Source organism: Hippopotamus amphibius, chromosome 17, assembly GCF_030028045.1.
Source record: "Hippopotamus amphibius kiboko isolate mHipAmp2 chromosome 17, mHipAmp2.hap2, whole genome shotgun sequence".
Taxonomy (NCBI): domain Eukaryota; kingdom Metazoa; phylum Chordata; class Mammalia; order Artiodactyla; family Hippopotamidae; genus Hippopotamus; species Hippopotamus amphibius.
The window spans coordinates 16213074-16236936 of record NC_080202.1 but is presented as its reverse complement, the minus strand read 5'-3'; the positions used below and the strand labels follow the sequence as shown (position 1 = coordinate 16236936).

Genomic DNA, 23863 nt, shown 5'->3' with positions numbered 1-23863 from the left:
GATGGGAATCTGGAAACAGGCCCAGGCCGCAGAGGGCCACAGCTGACCCTAGCTTGCCCCGGGCCACCCCCATTTTATCTCATTTCTAGCCAGAACACTGCTTAGCAGGGCAGGTGAGAGAGAATGAGGGTAGAAATATCCGCAGGGGGCCATGCCCTGTGGCCAAGTCTGTTTTGAAGTGTCAGGTGTCATCTGATTTGCTCCGGGGGCTTTACAGTCTTCATCAAAGCCAGTGCCTGAATACCAAATCTGATTCTGCCTTTCAACTTCAGGTCCAGGCTTTCCTAACGCCCTAGAGATGGGCCCCTCATTCTCTGGGGAGTTGGGCCTCCCGTACCATATGGGGTGTTGGGCCCACCTCCAGGTACCTGTTGACCTACAGATGCTCGAGGGATGGCATCTGCACATGGCCCTGTTGAAATGCCCAGCAGTGGGAGGTGTTGGAGGGCTGAGTGGTAACCAAAACTGATTCTGCTTGAGCTGGTGTAGCCAGGAAGACCAGGACAGGTGTCTCCAGGGAGTAGATCTCTGACCCCATGGAATGATCGGCCAGGGCTTTACCTGGAGCTTCTCTGCTGGCCTGATGCAAGTGAGGCAGCCCTTTGCCTCCCAGCAGTTCAGGAGAAGAGAATGGGCCGTCAGATGAGGACTGAGCTGTACCAATCCCACGGCAATTTAGGGGCCCCTGTCCATTCCAGCAGTCGCTGCTGTCTGACCTACGGTGGGCAGACTGGGAACAGGAAAACAGAAGGCCCCAGAGCCCAGTGCTTTGGGGGCTGAAAAGTTCATTTCAGGGCAATTATACTGACGTATTATTATGACTGGCACTGCTAATCACAGGAGATTGATCCCCACCCAGAGACAGCAGCGCTCTCCATCCGGGGGCAAGTCCCTCCCACAACCCTCCTCCCTGCCAAAGCCGGCACTGACCGGCGGTACTGTATTCATCACTAAGGAGTGACTGGTAGCTGCCTGGCCGTGACCTGAGCACTGTGAGCTGCACAGTTTGGGTTGGAAGCAGAGGTGCCAGCCCTCATGCTTCAACTGGTCCCTCCATCAGGACCTCTCCTCTCCTCTGGAGGGTTCTATGTGATTGATGGCCTAAAGGGTAAACAAGATTCCCGTTCCAAACCGCTCCCCCACTGCCTGCCCTGCGTGGGACTGTGTGGGTTATAATTCCAGATCCTAGAGTCTTGGCTGGCATGGCTGTGGATGCGGTGGGGGCCTTGGTCTAGCTTGAGCACCTTGCCCAAGGTGGATGCTGCCCTTTGAGGGGAGCTGCCGCTGCTGCTGAGGGTGGGTCCCAGATGCATATACTTCCAGTTGCTTATGCTCACGTTGCCCCTCTCGCCCTCTGTCCACTGGTCCAGGCAGATCAGGGGCTCTGGGAAAACTGCTCAAATTCAGGGCAATGATTGGCCCTTTCCAGTATCCTGTGAGAGACAAGAGAGAGGGTTCAGGTTTAACACCAGGGGGACCCTCAACTCCTGGAGAAGTGATGCAGGCTTTATTGGGTGGGCTGGTCCGGGTATCCCCCTCCCCAAGCTGAGAAGTGGAAGACAATGTCCAGAGAAGAGGGTTCTGGGGGAAGAAGCAAGTGGGTCAGGTTAGCGTGTGGCCCAGGTGCAACTATCCAAGGAAGCTCTCTGGGCTTTCCTTTAGCACATTTCTGCCACCACAGTTCCATCTGTAAAATGGGAATCGGAGGGGGACGAGGGGAACTGGGTGTGAGGACATAGCCTGGCCAAGAAGCACTGTGAAACTGACCCTTCCCCTACAGGCCTCTGCCTTGCTCCTGGGGAACCGCCCCCAGAGGATTAGGCAACCATCTGCAAGGGGAGATTCGGGTGGGACTGAGACACCCACAAGGGAAGAGCTCCAGGACTGAGGAGGTTGGGAGGAGGAGGAGGAGGACACTTTAGGGTAAAGGGCTCCGTTTTGAGCATGGGTCAGAGCCCAGCATTACCCAATCAGGGCGGCTGGGATGAAGAGCAGGCCAGCGCCCAGGAGGAAGGGGAAGCCCTTCATGAAGTTCAGCGTGGCTGGGTAGAGCGAGTTGAAGATGCCGGAGGCTGTCAGCATCGCCAAAGCATTCACACAGGCCACAGCAGAAAAGAGAGCACCTGTGAAGAAATAAATACCACACTCAGGAATTTGAAAGACCTACATGCAAATCCTGACACCACTACCTCGCAGCTGTGTGACCTGGGGCAGCCTCTCTGCGTCTCACCTTCCTCACCTAAAAATCCTACATCATGTGTTGTGATAAGGCTTCACTAAGTCATGCATGGAAAGCACCTGTGCTACGAAATAAATGGCTGTTATTAAATCTATATATGACATGTGATATCTTCTAGCAAGTCTGATAAAGTCTGATAAAATGGTTTTGGGTTTATCCTCTTTGGAATCATCTCCTGTTTAGGATACATTTCTGGGCTAATTCTCAGTTTCGGCACTTATTAGCTGTGTGATCACCAAATAAGTCATTTATCTTTCTGGGTGTCTGCCCTACTTCTGTTAATAAGGATCATACCTTTCACAGATGGTTGGGATTGTTGGTAATATTAAATTCGTATGTGAAGCACCTATCACATGGTCTGGCCCCCTGGAGGCAGCCAGTTAGTAAAAGCTCTTCTTTTCTCCTGTTCCCCTTGGCATCTCTGGGCACAGTGAAGGTGCTAGAAAAAAAGCTTATTGAGTGAATGAATGAAGGCAGATGGGTTCTGTGGACAATAGAACCTATGGTGGGCTATACATGGCACCAGAGTCTCTGCCAGCACCAGATCCTCCTTCCAGGGCGGATGGGAAAAAGTGGATGAGCCAGATGTTTCCAGATTGGGCTCTAAAAGACCCAGAGGCCTGAGAAGCTATTCTTTTTTTTTTTTTTTTGGTGCCACAATGCATAGTTTTATTTTTTTTTTCTTTAAGAACTTTTATTGCAATACACTTGACATACAATAAACTGCATATATTTAAAGTGTACAATTTATTTTTTTTCTTATTAGTAATGTATATATGGCAATCCCAATCTCCCACTTCATCCCACCCCAACCCTTCCTTCCCCCCTTCCCACTCGGTGTCCATATGTTTGTTCTCTATATCTGTGTCTCTATTGCTGCCTTGCAAACCAGTTCATCTGTACCATTTTTCTATATCCCACATATATGTGTTAATATACAATATTTGTTTTTTTCTTTCTGACTTACTTCACTCTGTATGACAGTCTCTAGGTCCTGAGAAGCTATTCTTTATAGATATGCCAGCAGAACACAAATTTTACAAAATAAGCAACAATCCAACAGAAGCTGAGATTAAACTGTCAGCGCTCAAAAGGCCTGCAGATGTCATCAAGAGTAATTCACATGTGTTACAGGTGAGGAAACAGGCCCAGAGAGGGAAAGGACCCACCCAAGATCACACAGCTGGTGTGACAGAGCCAGGACTAAAACCCAGATCCCATGATCTGCTGCCCCTAAAAACAAACCTGGGTGTGCACCCTAACTCTACCACTTACTGAGTACCTCAGGTGAGTCAATGTAACCCTCTAGGCCTCTGCTTCATCTGCCACATGGAAACAATGAAACCTACATCTCGAAGTTGTTGGCCTCCTCTGAGCTTGGACACTGTGACCCCAAGGAAGCAGGGAACTCTGGCATCATCACGGCCATTTTATAGACGGAAAAGCTGAGGTCTGGAAAGAGTAAATCCTCTGCTTGACTTATCTAAAAGTACGTCACTGACTGCAAATTCCAACTCTGTGGTCTGAAAATCCAAATCACTGAGGTCCGCTGCCAGCCCTGGGCACTTTGACAGCAATGCAGTTGTCTTGGCTACTTACTTCTCCAGGGTGGGAGGGAGGAAGGTAAGCTGCCTCCTGGCCCATGGCTGCCCTCTGCCCAGTTCAGGCAACACTGGGCATGAGACACCAGATGCAGCCTAATCCTGATACTCACCCTGCTCTGACCTCCTCACCAGCCTGGAGAGCTTGGCCCGGATGATAGGTGTGACGACCAGTGACAGGAAGAGGAGCCCGTACCCTGTGGAGAAAGAAACAATCATCAAGGAAACGGGGCTGTGGAGAGGGGTGCCCCAGTGAGATGCAACAGAGCTCCTGTACCCACGCCATGACGGACTGGGATTAGACACAGGAAGAACTTCCCTGATGGGGAAGGAGACAATCATGGGACACAGTCGGCACACAGTAAATGTAAGTTCCCTTTCCCTTGACATTTAGTTACTCACAGGCTTACACTGTTGTTTCCTTTGTAACCACTGCTCTCCCTTGTGCAACTGTTACCACCTCAGCAAAACTGCAAACTGCTAAGAAACAGTGGAGCCTCAGAAGTGGGTACAGGATGAGGCCCCTCTGGGACCCTTCAGGTGACAGACCCCCAAATCCCAGAGCAATGACAGTGTCTTCATCATTTCTGCACCCCTGAAGGTGCTGAGCCCAGCTGAGTCCATGGAAGGTGTTGAAGAAAAAGGTACCTGCTCCCTGTCAGCTGCACTGTCCAGATAAGCAGCCACGTTAAGAAATCTGTGATTACTGAATGGCTGACTACACATTTTAGGGCTCTTATTAAAATAAATCTGTCCCTTCAGGAAAGTTAACTTCCTCATTCCCAGATGCCCCCTCCCACCAAAAAAAAAAAAAAAAAGAAGAAGAAGAAAGAAAGGAAGGAAGGAAGGAAAGAACTAACACAAGCAGGAATTTGATAGCTGTGGTCTGAGAAGACTGGCTTTTAAAAAAATCCAAAGAAGCTGACCAAGGATATTTGAGATAGGTCCTGTGAGTCTTATCAGAGAAGTGAGTATTAAGGCATTAATGGCATGAACTTTGCTTAAGGGGACCGTGCACGTAGGTTGTGGGAGGCCAAGGAGTGAAGCAATAAGTCTGGGAGCAATATTTCTGTCTTTGGCTCTATCTCGCTAATAATATTTGTGGTTGGTAATGAATTACTTTGGCTCTCGAAGGTCTATATTTTCTGTATAACAAAGATGGCACTTTTATGAGGTTTCTAATTGTCCTCCAGTGCAGGCCAGGGGCACAGCGCTGTTTCCAAAGATGCGGGCAGAAACGACATGTGGGGGCAGCAGGTGGCCGGTCCCCAATTTCCACCCAGCAAGTCTGAGATAAAATGTCCCTGAAGCCATGTACTTTACCTGTGAACATGAGGGGTGTAATGGTAGCGAACGCGAAGACCACCATCCCCATGACGTTGAAGGCCAGACCGATCTCAGCCACCCAGGTGTCGGCCAGGCAGTGCTGCAGCAGCCACAGGCCCAGCAGGCTGGTGAGGTATGGGAGCTGCTGAGCCGCAGAACCATAGCCGATCAGCCTGGAGTCCCAGCAGAGGGGTGTGCTCAGCTCATAGAGGGTCAGGATGTCCTGAGCCCCAAGGTGCACAGTGATCACCACGAAGATGGCCAATGAGTACAGGGCTAAGTGCTTCCTGGACTTCTCTGGGGCCTGGGTCACAAAGAGCTGGACAACGGATCGGTGATGACGGAGTGTGAAGAGCCGGGTGGGTGTCGGCTCCTTTACTGTCTCGCCAAAGCAGAATGCTGCATAGAGAGTCATGGCTATCAGCAAGGCCAAGGCCAGCCAGAAGGGGTTGGCATAACCCTGCGCCTGGAGCCAGTGGCCACCAACGAGGCTCGCCAGCATCCCCGCCACCCCGATGCATGCTTCCAGCAGGGCCATTCGGATGGTACGCGTGCGGCTGGAGCTGACATCTGCCACGGAGGCAAAGCCGGCAGCCAGGATGCCACTGAAGTCGCCAAGGAGGGCACAAAGGATGCGGCCCAGAACGAAGTAGCCAACATGGAGCTGCAGCTGCACCACAAAGATGGACAGCACGGTCTGGAGCAGCAGGCCGAGGGAGGCCAGCACCAGCAGCGGGCGGCGGCCCACACAGTCACTCCAGGCGCCCAGCAGGGTAGACGAGAAGAGTCCCACCAGGTAGCCGCCCACATTCATGTAGAGGGTCCAGTGGGAGGTCAGCGTCTCCACTTCCTGTGGGGGAAAGAGTCTTTTTACCGGGGCGCTCCTCCCCACTCTGGGCTGCCCACCCCCCACACCATCACCAACCTGGGAGATACAGGGAGGAGGACTTTCTTTGGAGCCCTAAACCTCAGAAGATCTTAGTATAACTCTTAAAAACTGACACTGGAGGGGGTATGGGAAACGGGAAAGATCCATTCCCTTCCTTTTACCGCTGTAAATGAAAAATGTTGCCTGCTGTACCAGCAAACAAAGGATACCGCGGCCATCAAGCCTTCAGCCACTGCAGCCACCCCCGAGGGCAGACTCAGGATGGGAAAGAACAGAAGAACTTTTCCATACTTAGAAAAGTGCTAAATACATTAACTTTTAGGAATTCCCTGGCAGTCCAGTGGTTAGGACTTGGTGCTTTCACTCCCAAGGCTGGGTTCAATCCCTGGTCGGGCAACTAAGATCCCTCAAGCCACGTGGCAAGGCAAAAAAAGAAAGAAAAGAAAAGAAAAAAGAAAAGAAAGAAAGGAGGGTGGGGGGAGAGAAAGAAAGAAACAAGAGAATCCATTAATTTGAGTTGTCTGGTTTTCTTCAGTTAACAGAAATCTTTTGATGTGCCGACTACCGGGCTTGTACTGCAAAACTCCTATATATCCTGGCTCCTCCCTTACCTCTTGGGAGCAAGAGTTATCTCAAAGCCTGCCTCCTGGGCTTGAGAAAGCCCGCCAAATAAAACCTAATTCTCAACCTTTCGTTAACCCTCAAGATCGCTTTATTATCTAGATCCACTTTAGGCATCCCTGCAGGTCAGTTCTCAGGCCCCAACTTTGCTCCAGCCCCGCCCACCACCCAACACCCTTAACCCACCAGGCAGCCCCCAACCTTTACGCAGGCCCCGCCCCCCCACGCTCTAGCCCAGGGCCCGCCCCTGCCACGCTCCTCGCTTCTCCCCGCCGCCCCTACCTGCGCGGTGGGGTCCACGCTGCGGTTGCTGCAGCTGCCCCTGTCACGGGTGCCGTTGTAGCCAAGGTCGGCACTGAAGCGGTGCCAGAGGTACTGCGTGGTCACCGGGCCCTGCAGGACCAAGGCGAAGTTGGCAAGGAAGATGACTGGCTCCACGCAACCGCGGCACAGCACGGACCTGCAGGGCCAGGCGTGGGGTCCTCCCCGGGAGTTCGGCAGCCCCTCCATGCTTGCGCACTTCTGAGCGGGCGCGACGCGGACGGCTCGGCTTTCTGCGCCTGCGCCCAGCGTCTTTTTTTCTTTTTTTTTTTAAGCCTGGTGGGGCGGGGCCAGGACTGGTGGGCTCCCTTCCTCTCTGCCCCTCCCACTCTGGGCTGGCGAGGGCAGGCGAGGGGCCCAGCACCCCAGGTTTGCAGAGTGACCTTACCTGCAAACCGTGCCAGGATACCGCCCTGCACTCCTCCTTCCCAGGCGCAGAAACACCCATAATAGTAACAAGAATATCAATAATTAACATTCATTGATCGCTTAGGTGCTGGGCACTGTTCTCAACTCTAAGTGCATTAATCTCCCAACAACTCTATAGGCTCCCTTTTATTAAGGACCTCGATTGACCCATGAAGAAAGGACATCGGCACTCAAGGCCGAGCTAGAAGAACACATGACTTCTGATGTCTGTGCTGATGTTCTGCGCTATGACGGAGGCGACTCAGTGGATAAGAGTGTAGCCTCCAGTTCTACTGCGTCAATTCTATCATTATTTCTTTGTGCCTCCGTTTCTTCATCTTTAAAATGGTGGTGCTCGTAGAACCTGTCTCAAAGAGTTACTGTGGCAGAACAGTGTCTAATTCATTGTAAGTGCTATTATTGTTGTTAATAGGCTGTCACTTGCTCCCCTCCTGCCCTAGGATCTTTTCCTGGGAAGCTCATCTTGTTTCTGGAGCTGGGGCCTGGCTCTGCAAGTGCCCTTGGAAGAGCAGAGGAGGAGGAGCAGAAGGTGGAGGGCCTGGGAGGCCCTTGGATGTGGCCTTGTGCTCCCTGGGGCACAGGCAGTTGGATCTCAGGTCTGGGTTTTATTACTTGTAAAAGGAAATAGTATTACTTGGCTTTCTCCCTTATCAGTGCATTTGTTAACTGCCCCTTTTATGTCAGGGACCATACCTAGGGGAGGCTTTAGAAACACAGCAATGTAAAGAAACGTTGCCTGCCATTCCATTTCTGCAAGGATCAAGCCATCAGCCCACCCACCCACAGTGCACCTGAGGGAAATTCTGTGCTTTGGATACCGCCCCTAGATAGTTAAGAGAGACGTCTAAGGAAAATATTCAATGATCCCAGATTCCTGTGTCTTCCCATACATAGAAAAGTACTCAAGTCATTAACTTAAGGTTCTGTTCTTTGTGGTTAGCAGTAATCGTGTTATGTTCCACTAGGTGTTTTTCTTTCCATTGGGTGGGCGACTGCACTGGCTAATAGCTTAATCCTTGTAGAACTGGAATGACAGGCAACATTTTTGTTCTTTACGCTGTTGTGTTTCCAGAGCTCGTCCCACCCCCGCAGCATGGTCCCAGGCATACAAAAAAATTCATATATATCCTGACTCCTCCGTTACATCTTCCCAGCAGTTTCGCAGAGCTCAGTGAGAAACTGAATAAACAACTCACAGCTCTTATGCTGTGCTTTTTTTTTTTCAAGTCGACAGCAGTGAGGAAACAAAGCCCTTACCAGGCCCTGTAGTTTCTAGAATGGTGCGGGAGAGACATCAAAGAATCCACTAATCCGTGTAAGATTTCAGCTGTGGAAAGTGCTTTCAAAGAGACGGGCTGTGGGACTCGAAGGACTAATTCAGGAGTCTGGCCTGGTCTGGAAGGAGCAGAGCCAGGAAAGTTGCCTTCCCTGACAACGGGGCAGCTGAGTGGAATTCTGGAGGCAAGCCTGTGCCCTGACCCGCAGGCCTGATTTTTGGCGTGGGGGGGGCTCCAATTCTGGCCATCGTGGCTGTGCGTGGGCTTGTTGCTGGCTTACTGACTATCCCCCACCTCCCCTGAGCCAAAAGGCGTCCCAAGCTCAGACTGGGTAGATGCTGGCTAAATACTGGTGGACGGAAGGATGCCCACATCCCCCACAACCATCACCACCCTGTGGTCTTCCTAGAGATAGGAAACTGCACATTAAACATACAAGCCCCTGGGTTGGTTCCCTCCCCTCCCCCCCGCCAGCACAAAAGCTTGGCCCAGTTAAGTCAGCTGCAGGGAGGAAGGGGTGCCCAGCTGAAATCTTAGAATCATTTCCTAGATAAAGAACTAAGACTGAGAGACAGAAGGCCAGGGTCCATCTCTGGGGATGGAGTAGGGTGTGGCTAGTCCCAGAGCTCGAGCCAGTGGTGCCCACATGGCAAGAGGCCCCTTCTAATTGATGAAATAAGATTATTTTTAAGGCAGGACAAGAACATTTTTAAACATAAAATTCTCTCTTTGCCCATCTGAGCCACTACCCCCTCCCTTTGAGTGTGCATCGAGGAGCTGTATGATACATTCACTAGATCCCCTTAGAAGACACAGCAATGCCTGTCACCCCCCCCGCCCCACCCCCCCCAAAAAAAGAGCAGTTTTCTCCTGGCACCAGCAAGGTAACTCCTTAGGAGACACCATTCCTTTCTCAATCCTGTGAAGGGGTCACAATAACCCACTACTTGCCTTCTTGGACTATGTAAACTGTCAATATGTTACTTTGATGTAGAACCTTTTGTCTCAAAAACTTATATAACAGGTGGAATAGTCCCTCCGAGCTTTCTGAAAGACTGTCTCCCAGGTTACAATTCTTGGATTGGTTTTCTTCTTTCTCTTTGTAAAATATTTTCAACTCTTCTAATATAAACATGTATTTTAGTCACGCAAAATATAACATTTAAAAAGATCTGATGATGTTCCTCTACTTTAAACCTAATCTGGCTCAATTGCCAAAGATCAACTTCATGCCCTTTGGTATTCTGTTTTTTTTGTTTTTGTTTTGCCGCACTGCGAGGCTTGTGGGATCTTCGTTCCCTGTCCAGGGATTGAACTTGGGCCCTCAGCAGTGAAAGCGTGGAGTTCTACCCCTGGACCGCCAGGGAATTCCGCCCCTTGGTATTCTGGTGACATCAATAGGAGATGACTTTCCTTGAACAGGTACTGTGTGAGGGCATTACATATTGTCTTAACCTTTACCACAACCTTACAAGCTAGGTACTATTATTTTTATGTATGTCATGTCTGTGGCTTAGAGAGATGCAGGAAAAAGTCCTTTCCACTCTGGATATAGGTTTTCTTCTGCTTACACCCACTCCAGTGTTTTCTGGATCCCAAGCTTTAGTAAATGTTAGTCCTTTTGCCAGGTTTACCCTTCCCACCTTGCTTGACCTAGTCAACTCCTATTCATCCTTCAAGACCCACCTCTGCACCACGCTTCCAGGCAGAATTAATCATGGCTTAGTATATGCTTCCACAAGACTGTATTCAGACATCTAATCCTGGCTTTAGACTTCACCTGGTTATAAATATGTGCTGACAGGTTTGTCCCTTCCCAACCCCTACCCACATCCTGCCTCCAGATTTGAGGGCAGAGACATTGTTTTATTCGTCTCTGCATCTCCTAACGATGGGCCTGGTGTGCCGCAAGATGAAATGTTAAATAGATTTGATGGCAGGCACCAGCCTCAGTCAATTGATCGCAGCTGCCTGGACTGCAACATCGGGATGGGTGACTTCCCTGGCTTAGGGGGAAGGAGTCATGTGACCTCTTAGTTCTGTCTGCCACGGCCTCAGGAATGAAAAGTATCTAATGACGGGGTTGTCCAGCCCTGGACTGTGTGCTCAGTTAGTTTCGTGGAGAAGCTTTGGAGAAGCCCGTGGAAGCTGCAGTGGTTTCTCCCCTCCCAGTTGGTTAATGCCTGTAGAACACTGTCTTACAACCAGCCACTGTGAGAGAGATGATTGCGGCAAGGATTCCTCATCCAGAGGGCAGTCGTCTCATGACTTCCACCCAAAGCCTGTGCTTCCTTTTCACAAGGGGCCAACCGTAGCTGCTGGAGAGCTGTTCTTGTTTTTAGATATTACAAGGAAGGGAGAAGAGAGCATGAGGGTAAAGACATTTCCTGTTTCGAGTTGCTGCTTCTCACATGACAACTCTGGTTGAGCTGGTGTGACTGTGTCCAGGTGCCAGGGATGGTGGTTGCTGTTGAACCGAGCTTGAAGATGGGAAGGGATTTTACCAGAAAGAAGTGAGGCTGTCCCAGGTGAGGGCACCAGCTGAGCCCTTAAAGAGGAGTGATGTCCAGGATCCAGAGAAGTGCAGGGCTGCAGGCACAGCTCCCCAACCACCTGCCCCACAGGGGAGCTTCCCCAGACCATGTGGCTTGTGGGATCTCAGTTCCCCAACTAGGGATTGAACCCAGACCACGGCAGTGAAAGCCCAGAATCCTAAGCCCTAGGCCACCAGGGAACTCCCTGCTTGGCCTCATTTTATTTATTTTTTTAAAATAAAGTTTATTCATTTATTTATTGGCTGCATCTGGGTCTTCGTTGCTGCGTGCAAGCTTTCTCTAGTTGCAGTGAGCAGGGGCTACTCTTCATTGTGGTACACGGGTTTCTCATTGTGGTGGCTTCTCTTGTTGCGGAGCACAGGCTCTAGGCATGCAGGCTTTAGTAGTTGTGGGGCACGGGCTTAGTTGCTCCTCGGCATGTGGGATCTCCCCAGAGCAGGGATGGAAACTGTGTCCCCTGCATTGGCAGGCGAATCCTTAACCACTGTGCCACCAGGAGAGTCCCCGGTCTCATTTTAAACACTTTGTCCTTGATAGAACCTTCTCATCTTTCCACCTCTCCGTGCATTCACTTAGCATCTACTGCTTGCCAGACTCACTGCCAGGTGCTGGGGTTACAGACACGTGTTTACACAATCCCTTCCCTCAGGGAGTTCCCAGGCCAGTGGGAGGCAGCACCACCAATTCCAAATTACAATAATAAAAGTATACCGTCGTATAAATCAGTTCAGAGAGCATCCTCACAAGGAAGTCAAAGAAGGATCCGCAGCACAGAAGCTGAATTTTGAAGCATGAGATGGTGAAACGGAGTCACCAGGCGAACAGAGAGAAGAAATAGAGAAGGGCTTTCTTGTGCCCTGGGAAAGGCAGGTCCATGGAATTACCCTGTGTATAGCAGTTAAATAGCATTCTGTTGTGTTCATGTTCAATGTAAATGTTTAAAATACACTATAAAAACCTGTCTTGGGAATTTCCTGGCAATCCAGTGGTTAGGAATTGGCGTTTTCACTGCCAAGGGCCCAGGTTCCATCCCTGGTTGGGGAACTAAGATCTCATAAGCCGCACAACCCGGCCAAGAAACAAACAAACAGATATCATCTCTTATCCTCATGACAACTCCATGAGGGAAATATTATTATCCTTGTTTTACAAATGAGGACATTCGAGAGGTTAGGTGATTTGCCCAAAGACACACGAGTAGCAGAGCCGATGTCTGAGTTGGTGCCTGACTCTGAAGCCTCCAGCTTTCTACTCTCTCCAGTTCACAGACACATGGCCTGCGGGCTGGATATAGCCTACAGGTGTGTTTTGTTTGAGTCGCACCGTGTTTTAAAAGAACTACTAGGCTCACGTAGTATATTGTAAACTTTGATTTAGTTGCCAACATTTAGCAACTGGAAGATTCACATGAAAGTCCAGATTTCTAGATTCTCCTGAAACCTCAGAATTGTGGCAACATTCACATAGCTGACTGAAGCTAGGAAGGGACTGTCGGGAATTCCCTGGTGGTTCAGTGGTTAAGACTCCGTGCTTTCACTGCCATGGGCTCAGGCTGGGATTAGATCTCCGGTCAGGGAACTAAGATCCTACCAAAAAAAAAAAAAAACACAAAAACAAAAAAACGGAAGGGGTTGTCCCCTGCTTTGAGGTGGGGCGTGTGTTCTCCAGTTCACTGCTCCCCTGCCATCACCTTCACTCACATAAGGAACACCTGACCTTGTAGGCTGGCAAGCTCCCAGTTTACCAGGTTCTGCTGTTGTATGGGAACAGGATCCCAAAATTTCTATAGGGCCTGTACTGGTGCTTTCTGCACATAAGGCAAATGGAATCATTGTGATGCTATGTCAAGCTGCTATTCCACGGGTCTGAAAAATATTCTGTTTCCTCACATACTTTGTTGATTTAATGAGCTGTAAGGCCACCACAATCTGGTATCGCTACACCTTACAACAACGGGGAGAGAGTGTGAGGCCGCAGAAGTCTGCAGCGGCCAGGTGATGCCCCGGTGGAGTTCATTTTGGTGGAGGGGGGCTCCCATGGGCAGCTGCGCCCAGAGCTCGTGAGAAAGGGCAGGGCTGGGAGCCAGTCGCCTCTCATAGAGCCATGGGGGTGGACAGACCCTCCTGAGAGGACAGGACAAGTGACAAGGAGCCTGGGCACGAGGCAGTGAGGAACACACCTGGTTCGGATGGACAGAGGAAGAAGGAGTGGGCAGAGAGGGAGGAAGAGGAGAAGCAGAAGAGAGTGTTGAGGAAGCCAAGAGAGGAGAATTTGTAGGTGACATTGGTGACATGTGGGACCCTAAAGAGGGGTCAAGGCAATTAGGGGTCAGCGCTGGGCACCCCAGAAGTTTCAGCAGTGAGACAAGGGAAGGGAAGGGTAGAAATCAGATCACAGTGGGTTAAGGACAAATCAGCCAAGCGTTTAATACCAAGGAATGAAGCAAAGGTGGCCCTTGATAAGCTCAACCTTAGAGAATGTAACAAGCAAGATGCAACACATCTGGGGTGACAGTAGCTCCTCTTTCAGAGGTGGGGCTGAAGCTTTAGGGACAGGCAGGCCTGATATCAGAGACCAATGCAATTTCAGGGAAGCATATCTGAGGCTGAAACCCAGTCAGGGGGAGAGAGAAAGCAAGAGTTGCAACCCCAGCCAACACTGGCCGGCTCAGTGATGACAGCAGCAGACGCACTCTCCCATCCCCCATGGCGTAACCTGTCAAGGCAGCCGGCTGCCTTCCAAGGTCCCAGCGCTGACCCTTCTGTACTTACACTCCAACACTCCTAGGTCCACTGTCAGAGGCTAAGCCGGGGCACCTTCACAGCCCTGCCAAGCCAACACTTCAGGCTGTCTCACTAGCCTTCCCCATTTTTAGCTTCTCTATGCAGTTCTTTTGAATTTGATCGACATTGCCCTTATTTCATAAGACCGAGTAGGAAAAGGGAAAATACTGAGCTGACCCCATCGTGGTATACTTCAGATAAAGACGGAATGTCGCCAGGCACCTGAAAGCAATGGGTTTGGGCCACAGGTGATTGTCCTGAGAGTGGGTGACAGGTGTTGAGCAGTGAAAGAAAAGGGCAGATTAAAAGAAGACTTGTGACTCATACAACTCAACATCAAACAAACAACCTGATTGAAAAATGGGCAGAAGCTCTCAATAGACATGTTTCCAAAGTAGACATACAGACAGCCAGCAGGCACAAGGAAAGATGCTCAGCATCACTAATCATCAGGGAAGTGCAAATCAAAAACATAATGAGCTATCACCTCACACCTGTCAGGATGGACATCATCAAAAAGACAACAAATAACAAGCATCGATGAGGATGTAGAGAAAAGGGAACCCTCATGCACTGTTGATGAGAATGTAAATTGGTGCAGCCACTGTGGAAAACAGTATGGAGATTCCTCAAAAAGTTAAAAATAGAACTACTATATGATCCAGCAATTCCACTCCTGGCTATTTATCTGAAGAACAAAACCACTAATTAGAAAAGATATATGCACTAGCCAATATATAGAAGCAACCTAAGTGCCCACCAACAGATGAATGGATAAAGAAGATATGGTACATATATATATAATGGAATATCACTCAGCCATAAAAAAAAGAATGAAATCTTGCCATGTGCAACAACATGGATAGACCTAGAGGGTTTTATGCTAAATGAAATGTCAGACAGAGACAGATACTATATAATTTCACTTATACGTGGAATCTAAAAACCAAATAAACATAACAAAACAGAAACAGAGTTATAGTCAATAGATACAGAGAACAAACAGTGGTTGCCAGAGAGAAGACGGAGTCGAGGGAGGAAGAAGTAGTTGAGGAGATTAAGAAGTATAAACTTCCAGTTGCAAAATATCAATAAGTGTGTCATGGGTATGGAAGGTACAGTGTGGGCGGATATAGTCAATAGCTATGTGACATACAGTAACTAGACTTGTGATGATCATTTTGAAATGTATAGAAATATCGAATCACTGTGTTGTGTAACAGGAACGAACGAAGTGTTATAGGTCAATTATCCTTCGAAAACAAACAAACAAACATAGGAAAGAGATTATTGTGGTTCCTGGAGGTGGGGGAAGGGGTAATTGGAAGAAGGCAGTCAAAAAAGGTACAAACTTCCAGTTATAAGGTAAATAAGTGCTAGGGATGTAAGGTTCAACATGATCAGCATGATTGACACTGCCCTATGTTCTACGTGAAAGTTGTTAAGAGAGTACATGCAAAGAGCTCTCACCACAAGGAAAACATTTTTTTCTGTTTCTTTAATTTTGTATCTGTATGAGATGATGGATGTTCACCTAACTTATTGTGACAGTCGTGCTATGATGTGTGTAAGTCAAATCACTATGCTGTACCCCTTAAGCCTATGCACTGCTGCATGTCAATCTCAGCTCAATAAAACTGAGAGGGAAAAAATATACTCGTGAAATGATGGGACTGTGTATCCAGGTGTGTCTAAAACATGAAGAAATGGGATGTCTCGGAAAGGATGGATTAAGGACCAGAACAATCTACCTGGAGCACAGGATAAATCACCTCAGGGTCACTGGTATGAACTGGAACGCAGATGACTAATACCAATGTAGGGTTCTTGCAGGAATTCCTAATTCCTCAGAGCAAATACTGTGATCCCCTTCCTTTTTTTTTCTTTTCTTTTTTTTTAACTTGTTCTATCTTATTGTTTGTTACTATTTTTTTAATCTTTTTGAAAATAAATTTTTTACTACTTATCTATTTTATACATATTAGCATATATATGTCAACCCCAGTCTCCCAATTCATCCCACCCCCATCCCCAGCTTTTGCCCCTTGGTGTCCATACGTTTGTTCTCTACATCTGTGTCTCTATTTCTGCCTTGCAAACCAGTTCATCTGTACTGTTTTTCTAGATTCCACGTATATGCGTTAACATACGATATTTGTTTTTCTCTTTCTGAGTTACTTCATTCTGTATAACAGTCTCTAGGTCCATCCACATCTCTGCAAGTGACCCAATTCTGTTCCTTTTTATGGCTGAGTAATATTCCACTGCTCTTCCCTTCTTTTTGTGTATGTATCTGAATCTCCTTTCAGATAAATACTTTACCTGTGCACTACAGTTCCTCTTTTGTTTTCAAAATATACATTTGAGTCTCTTTTTAAGTCTGTATTTTTTTTTTCTTTACGCTGTTTCCATTTCCTCTGTTTTCAAAGTGTGGACCTGAATTACTTTCCATATATACCCTGAGTCTGTTCATTGCGAGTGCAAGGATGTCCCTCCGCTATGGATCCTGAAACAATTTCTGCAAAGGCAGCAGTGGTGCAGAGAGATCCTGGATGTTTCCCATGAACCTGTAAAAATTGATGTGAGCAGTCGTCTGGCTTCCGGGTAGTGGGATCTCTCCCACTCTTTCCTATATGCATGTTTTTCAGAAACCTGCAAAAGTCATGTTACAAAAAAAAATTAATAATTACAAGGAAATAGTGGCCCAAAGGCAGCAAGAATAATAATAGTAGCTAATGGTTAATGAGTATTCACCATGTGACAGCACAGAAATATCTCAACTAATCCTAATACAACCTTACAAGGTGGTTATTATGGTTCTCATTTATAGAGGGGGAGGCTTTTAAGGATTGAGTAACTTACCAAAAGTCCTGTGTAAGTAAGAGTCAAAGCCATTACTGGTACCCTATCTGTCTGCTTCCAAAGCAACACTGCTCACTCGTGCCCTCTGCTGCTTCCTGGGCGTGCAGAACTGCTGGCAGACAGCCAGCTCATTAGAGTTCTTTCTCAAGCAAAGAAGTGAGTGTTTAATATTTCCTCTTGAAAATGTTCAACAGAAGTCAGTAAAACCCATCCACATCACAATCTCCTACTCAGTCTTCTGTAAACTCCCTGTTGCGAAATCAGCATCTGCAAGCCCTCTTTCCCGCTTAAAATGAAATTTCCCTTGTCTCCTCAGTAAGATGAGAGAACGAAAACGGGGTGATAAGACATTACCCTAGAAACTTAATTTTTATTGCTGCTACTGTTTAAACCATCTTTAACTTTTTTATGATTATGAAAAATGTTCAAATGCACACAAAACAGAAGAGCACAATGAACTCCCCAGATACTCATCACTTAGATTCAACAATTATCAAAATCTTGGGATTTCCCTGGGGGTGCAGTGGTTAAGAATCCACCTGCCAATGCAGGGGAGATGGGTTTGATCCCCAGTCAGGGAAGATCCCACATGCTGCAGAGTAATTAAGTCTGTTCGCCATGAGCCACGCGCTTAGAGCCCGTGCTTCACGATAAGCCATTGCGTTGAGAAGCCCGCGCACCACCACAAAGAGTAGCTCCCACTTGCCACAACTAGAGAAAGCCCAGTACAACAATGAAGACCCAACATAGCCAAAAAAAAAAAAAATCTCACCACAGATTCATCCACTTTTGTCCTTTGCTGAAGTACTTTTTTTTTAAATTAATTTATTTATTTATTTTATTGGCTGCATTGGGTCTTCATTGCCACACATGGGCTTTCTCTAGTTGTGGCGAGCGGGGGCTACTCTTCATTGTGGTACACGGGCCTCTCATCATGCGGTGGCTTCTCTTGTTGTGGAGCATGGGCTCTAGGGCACAGGCTCAATAGTTGTGGCCCATGGGCTTAGTTGCTCCGTGGCATGTGGGATCTTCCTGGACCAGGGCTCAAACCCGTGTCCCCTGCATTGGCAGGCAGATTCTTAACCACTGTGCCACCTAGGAAGTCCCTGCTGAAGTATTTTAAAACAAGTTCCAGACATTATGGTGTTCTGTTGTTTATCCCATATTTTACATTTCTAAAATATATAGACATTTTCTCACATAAGCCCAATGTTATTATCATACCTTAAAATATAACAAGTTTTTTACCGTATGATCCAGCAATCCCACTACTGGGCATATGCCCAGAGAAAACCATAATCCAAAAAGAAACATGTACCATAATGTTCATTGCAGCACTATTTACAATAGCCAGGACATGGAAGCAACCTAAATGCCCATCAACAGATGAATGGATAAAGAAGATGTGGCATATATATACAATGGAATATTACTCAGCCATAAAAAGGAATGAAATGGAGCTGTATGCAATGAGGTGGATAGAACTAGAGTTGTCATACAGAGTGAAGTAAGCCAGAAAGAGAAAAACAAATACCGTATGCTAACTCATATATACGGAATCTAAAAAAATGGTACTGATGAACCCAGTGACAGGGCAAGAATAAGGATGCAGATGCAGAGAATGGACTGGAGGCCCCCGGGGTTGGGGGGGTTGCAAAGGGGAAGCTGGAAGAAGTGAGAGAGTAGCATAGACATGGATACACTACCAAATGTAAAATAGCTAGCTAGTGGGAAGATGATGTATAACAAAGGGAGATCAACTCGATGATGGGTGATGCTTTAGAGGGCCAGGACAGGGAGGGTGGAAAGGAGGGGATATGGAGATATATGTATAAATACAGCTGATTGACTTTGGTGTACCTCAAAAACTGGTACAAGAGTGTAAAGCAATTACATTCCAATAAAGAGCTTAAAAAACAAGTTTTTGAGATGATCTAACACTGAGTATTCAATAGTTGTTTCCAAAAAAAGTCTTTTTATGACTGATGTGTTTGAATTAGACTTCAAACAAACCCACACAATGCATTTTAAGGGCACATTATGGCTCTTAAATCTCTTTTGTTCTGGAACAGTCTCTCCATTCCCTACCATCCCCCGTGTCTGCATTTTTTTCTTATGTAATTAACTTAAAACAATGTTTTAATGTTTCTCCAAAAAAAATCATGTATAAATTGACTAATGCTGAGTTGTAAAAAAATACTCATAAACGTTTATGTAATATGGAATTTTATAGCATTCATAAGCTCTACGAATGGACTCTACCATATGACATGTAAATCTCTTTTTTTTAAATAAGCCCTTTTTTTAAAATAAATTTATTTATTTATTTATTTTATTGGCTGTGCTGGGTCTTTTTTTTGCTGTGCACGGGCTTTCTTTAGTTGCAGTAAGTGGGGGCTACTCTTCGTTGTGGTGCATGGGCTCCTCATTGCCGTGGCTTCTCTTGTTGTGGAGCACGGGCTCTAGGTGCGTGGGCTTCAGTAGTTGCAGCACATGGGCTCAATAGCTGTGGCTCACGGGCTTAGTTGCTCTGCAGCATATGGGATCTTCCTGGAGCAGGGGTTGAACCCATGTCCCCTGCATTAGCAGGCGGATTCTTAACCACTGCGCCACCTAGGAAGCCCCTGTAAATCTTTTTATCAACTTTTGTATCCTTAACTTCCACAATATGTAAGAAATAAGGCACTTCTTGCAGTGGAAGAACATGTCATGAAAAGAGTGCCGCAAAATAGGATGAGGAGGATGTCCAGGAAATGTAGATCAGAGGGAAAGATGAAATTTGGTAATTTTTTTAAAAATTAATTTTTATTATAGTTGATTTACAATGTTGTGTTAGTTTCAGGTGTACAGCAAAGTGAATCAGTTATACATAAACATATATCCACTCTTTTTTAGATTCTTTTCCCATATAGGAAAAGAATATGGGAATGACCCATAGGTCATTACAGAGTATTGAGTAGAGTTCCCTGTGCTATACAGTAGGTTCTTACTGAAATTTGGTACTTTATCCACTCCACGGTGAGAGGCATTGAACTGCGCAGACATGAGCCTTCACTTCACAGGCAACATGGAGACCTCAGTGGACAACAGTCCTCGCCAGCAAGTTGCTCAGAGTCTTCATAAATAGCCTTATAGGGTCTACACACACATGCCTTCATTCTCCTTCTCCCTCGGTGACTCCTGATGACCTTTCCAGCCTCCAGGGCCCTTGATGAATGGGGTAGAAGTGCCTGTTGACGGGCACATGTACTCTGGTCCCTCTTTGAAGATCTCTTTAGATTTTCCAAAGTTTGATTCCCTACTAGGAGTTAGCACATTGGTGTTTGGAACTATGAGGCAGTCCCTTACGGGCCTGGTTAGTGCGTGTCAGCCTCTGAACACCAGACACAGTCTGGCTGTCCTGACAAAGTGGCATTAGACTGCCCAAGATTCTGTTGCTATGGCCAGGATGGCTCTCAGACCAGCTGCCACCCTCACCACTAAATGTCTTACCTGGAGGACGAGGCCCTCGCGACCTCTTCTTTTCCTCTCCTCCCCCTTATTCTACCCCCCCCCCAATAAGCTCCCCCATCGATTTCTTCCGTGCCCCCAGTGCCACTCAACCAGCGCAGGCCCCTTCTCTCCTCGGACCAGTCCAACTAACTCTGAATTTGTCTCATACATTCTAGTCCTCATCTGCTTCCAAACCTTTCTCCACAGCGATCTTTTAAAAATGCAAATCTTACCGTGTTGCTTCCCTACTTAAAAGCCTTCAATAGCTCCCTTGGCCCGACATCCCAGGCTCTTTCTGACCTGGTGCCAGCTCCCTCACACTCGACCCCCACCCCATGCGAGACACTCTGCCCATTTCCCATAGAGCCCTAGCACCTGCTACTGCCCTTGCCTGAAAGTCCCGCTCCCATGCCCACCTCTCCCCCCCTGCCTGTTTCCTGGAATAACTCCTTCCTACACATTCTTCTAGACTCGCCTTAGATGCCCCCTCCTCCAGGAAGCCCACACCCCATCTGGAACAGGTACAGCCACAGAGCTCTGCTCCCCCCAGTCAGGGTACTAAACTGTAAATTATGTCTTTCCTTATCTAGCAGTGTCGGACATGCCAGGAGTAATTGATGATGATGAAGTGATCTTTTAAGATAGCATGCCTTCTCTGCTCCAGGCTGAACAACGCCACTCCTTCAATTTCTCCTCCTTTGGTGGGATTTGCAGATTCCTTCCCTAGTGACCTGTCTTGCAGGAACAGATCACTCTGCAGGATGCCACATGAGCGTCACCCAGATCGTCCCCATTACCTGGCCCCATTAATTAAACCATAATTGGGGGATGGGGAGGGCACTCACTGCCTTGCTGGCTCCTGCTATGTTGTTCTGGGAATCCCAAAGCTTTCACCTCACACTCTACTCCTGGGTCCACCACCTGGCCCACGTGCAGGTGGTTTGGGACCCATTTTCAGGCCCCTACAAGTATCCCTTACATGTGATGTCCTCTTGTGCGAGTCAGCCCATCTGTGTCACTTAAGATTCTCTAGTTGCAAGGAAAAGAAACAAATTCCTGCTGTCTTTTTTAAAAGGATTTGTTTAAAGGCCCTGGAAGGGTAACTGTCAGAATACAAAGAATGCCGAACAGCCAGGTCACAATTAGGACAAGAAGCGGGACGGTTCTGGGAATCCAGGGGGCAGGAGCCATCAGACACACCTTATTGGTCATTGCTGTCAGGAGAAAGCAGCTGTAACCCTATTCCATCAACCTCAAGATTCTGGTTCCCAGGACACGGAGAGGCTGGCCGGGCTGGCTGGGTCACATGCGCACTTTTTGGCATGGGACAAGCATCCTGATTCTCCCAAATCTGCACAAACAAGAGCAACACCCATGCTCTTATCAGAAGGTGAGTTGATTGCCAGTCACGAGAAAACACTGATCTCTACCCAGCTGCAACTTGGATAGATTCTGGAGATAAAGGAAGCCCAATAGAGAAGGTTAAGTGCAGTTTGCAGAGGGTGGCCTCGGGTCCAGCTCCAGCAGAGTCTACCCAAGCCTCTCTTCTGGACAGCACGGCACTGGGCCAGGTGGTCCTGAAAGCAGCCAGGCAGCCAGTACGGCTCTCGGTCACCAGTCTGTTCAGAAAAGACCACACCAAGGGACAGGCTAGGACTTAGGGTGTGTGCACAGGCTCAGTGACCACCACCCCGCAGGTAACACCAGGGACCAGTTCAGCAGCAAGAGTAATTCCAATCTGCATGACCTGGGAGGTTCCCTGCCTGCTGGTGACTGGGAGCTGTAGCTGCCCTCTCCTTCCTTTTCTCCTTGCATCCTGCTGCTAATGGACTTTCTCTCTAGACCTGACCCAAGCTCTCTTGGTTGCTTTCTGGTGGCCATGCCTGGTATGACTGATCTCCAGTCTCCAAAAAAGTCCCCAACCTGCAGACAGAGACCTCAAGCTGCATCTTGAAAGTGAACCCAGCAGATTAAGCAAGCATATTTTCTAAACAAAGAATTGTCAAGAGAGAAGATTCTTTTCAATGGGTTGATTTATGTAATGACAGGTCCTATACATGTATGAATACAAACAACTACATCTAGCAAGCTAGTTCTAAGTCATCTCTATTGAAAAGAGTAGAAGTACATGACCCCAGGATTCTCCTAGAATCTTGCAAATGTCAGACCACAGCCTCAGTGAACCTCCCAGAGACTAGCCCTCTTGGTTCTGTGGGGCTTTTCACTGGTGAGAAAAGTACACACTGTTGAAACATTAGCCTGTCAACACATTACATGCCCTTCTACCAGGAACTTCCTTCTCAGCACACACAACTCATTTCCTGGGCTTCCTTGATCACACAACCTCTTATCCCATTCAGATTTGATTGCCAGCATTTCTTCTCCAGATCCCATCAGCCTTCAATCCATCAGCTGCTAATTACAACCTCCATGTAATTGGTGTTTCTATTCTCAAAGAAAAGGAGGAAGAGGAGGTGAGGAGAAGGAGGGGGTTATTGAGAGGACAGAACCTCCAGTTGACCTACAAGTTAGACCAGGGCAATCGGAAGCTCCTCACACCCTCCCCTGTGCCTGGAAGGTGCGTTCAGCTTGCCTCCCCATCAAGAAGCTTCCCTCTCCCGCCCGTCCCTACCAGAAGGTGCCCCAAGGAGAAAGACTTAATATAGTCAAGGTGTTTTGAGACCATCTGGTTGGTATATATGACAGGAGCCCAGATAAGGCCTCTACAAAAATTTTAAAGACGCTGGCTGGTGGGTGTTGAGATCTACTCCTCTTGCAATCCCCCAAAACAAGCCTGGTATATGTTTCCACGATTTTAAACCTGTCACGGACCCATCTGGAGTGGCTGCCTCTTTATTTGGTCTCTCCTTGCCCTCTGTGTACAGGGGCCAGTTTGCGGTTCTTTGTTTTTTTTTTGGGGGGGGGGGTTGTTTTGTTTTGTTATGGTGTGGACCATTTTTTAAAGTCTTTATTGAATTTGTTACAATATTTCTTCTGTTTTATGTTTTAGTTTTTTGGCCGCAAGGCATGTGGGATCTCAGCTCCCCAACCAGGGATGGAACCCGCACCCCCTGCATTGGAAAGTGAAGTCTCAACCACTGGACTGTCAGAGAAGTCCCAGGGGCCAGTTTGCAAACTAACAGAAGGAGCAGTTACTGTATTAAACGCTTAACAATATTATCTCATTGAGACCTGTAGACATTCCTATTTTACAGATGGGGCAGGCCAGAGGCCCCACAGCTATCAAGAGGCTTAACAAGTGGGGCTTAGGGGCTGTGGGAGGCTCCTGACAAAATGCCCATGCCCGCTGAACTGGTCTTGAGCTGGAAATCCTACACTGGGAGAGCTGTTGCTCTCCTCTGAGACTTTAAGGCTTTGGGGCTGGGAATTCTCACTGCAAATGGTGATTAATTAAGGATTCATTGACCAGAATGTTTTATCAACAGAGGGGTGTGTGTGTGTGTGTGT

General features: G+C 47.7%; 1 protein-coding gene across 1 annotated transcript; it reads right to left on the bottom strand.

The window, feature by feature from the left end:
• Nucleotides 1-1300: 1300 nt before the first annotated feature.
• On the bottom strand, nt 1301-7219 carry SLC46A1 (solute carrier family 46 member 1). The gene is made up of 5 exons (XM_057714902.1): nt 6959-7219; nt 5164-6016; nt 3954-4037; nt 1967-2123; nt 1301-1433 (listed from the first exon to the last, which is right to left on the bottom strand). Exons 1-5 carry the CDS (start codon nt 7184-7186, stop codon nt 1376-1378), a joined length of 1380 nt encoding a protein of 459 aa, XP_057570885.1. The 5' UTR covers nt 7187-7219; the 3' UTR covers nt 1301-1375.
• Between the last annotated feature and the right edge of the window lie 16644 nt (nt 7220-23863).

Bases quoted from the DNA above. Each gene is read 5' to 3' on its own strand.
- SLC46A1 (XM_057714902.1), bottom strand. From the start codon at position 7,186: ATGGAGGGGCTGCCGAACTCCCGGGGAGGACCCCACGCCTGGCCCTGC. The intron at 6,017-6,958 runs GTAGGGGCGGCG...TTTCCCCCACAG, and splicing joins GCGTGGACCCCACCGCGCAG to GAAGTGGAGACGCTGACCTC. The intron at 2,124-3,953 runs GTGAGTATCAGG...ATTTCTTCACAG, and splicing joins GGTGAGGAGGTCAGAGCAGG to GTGCTCTCTTTTCTGCTGTG.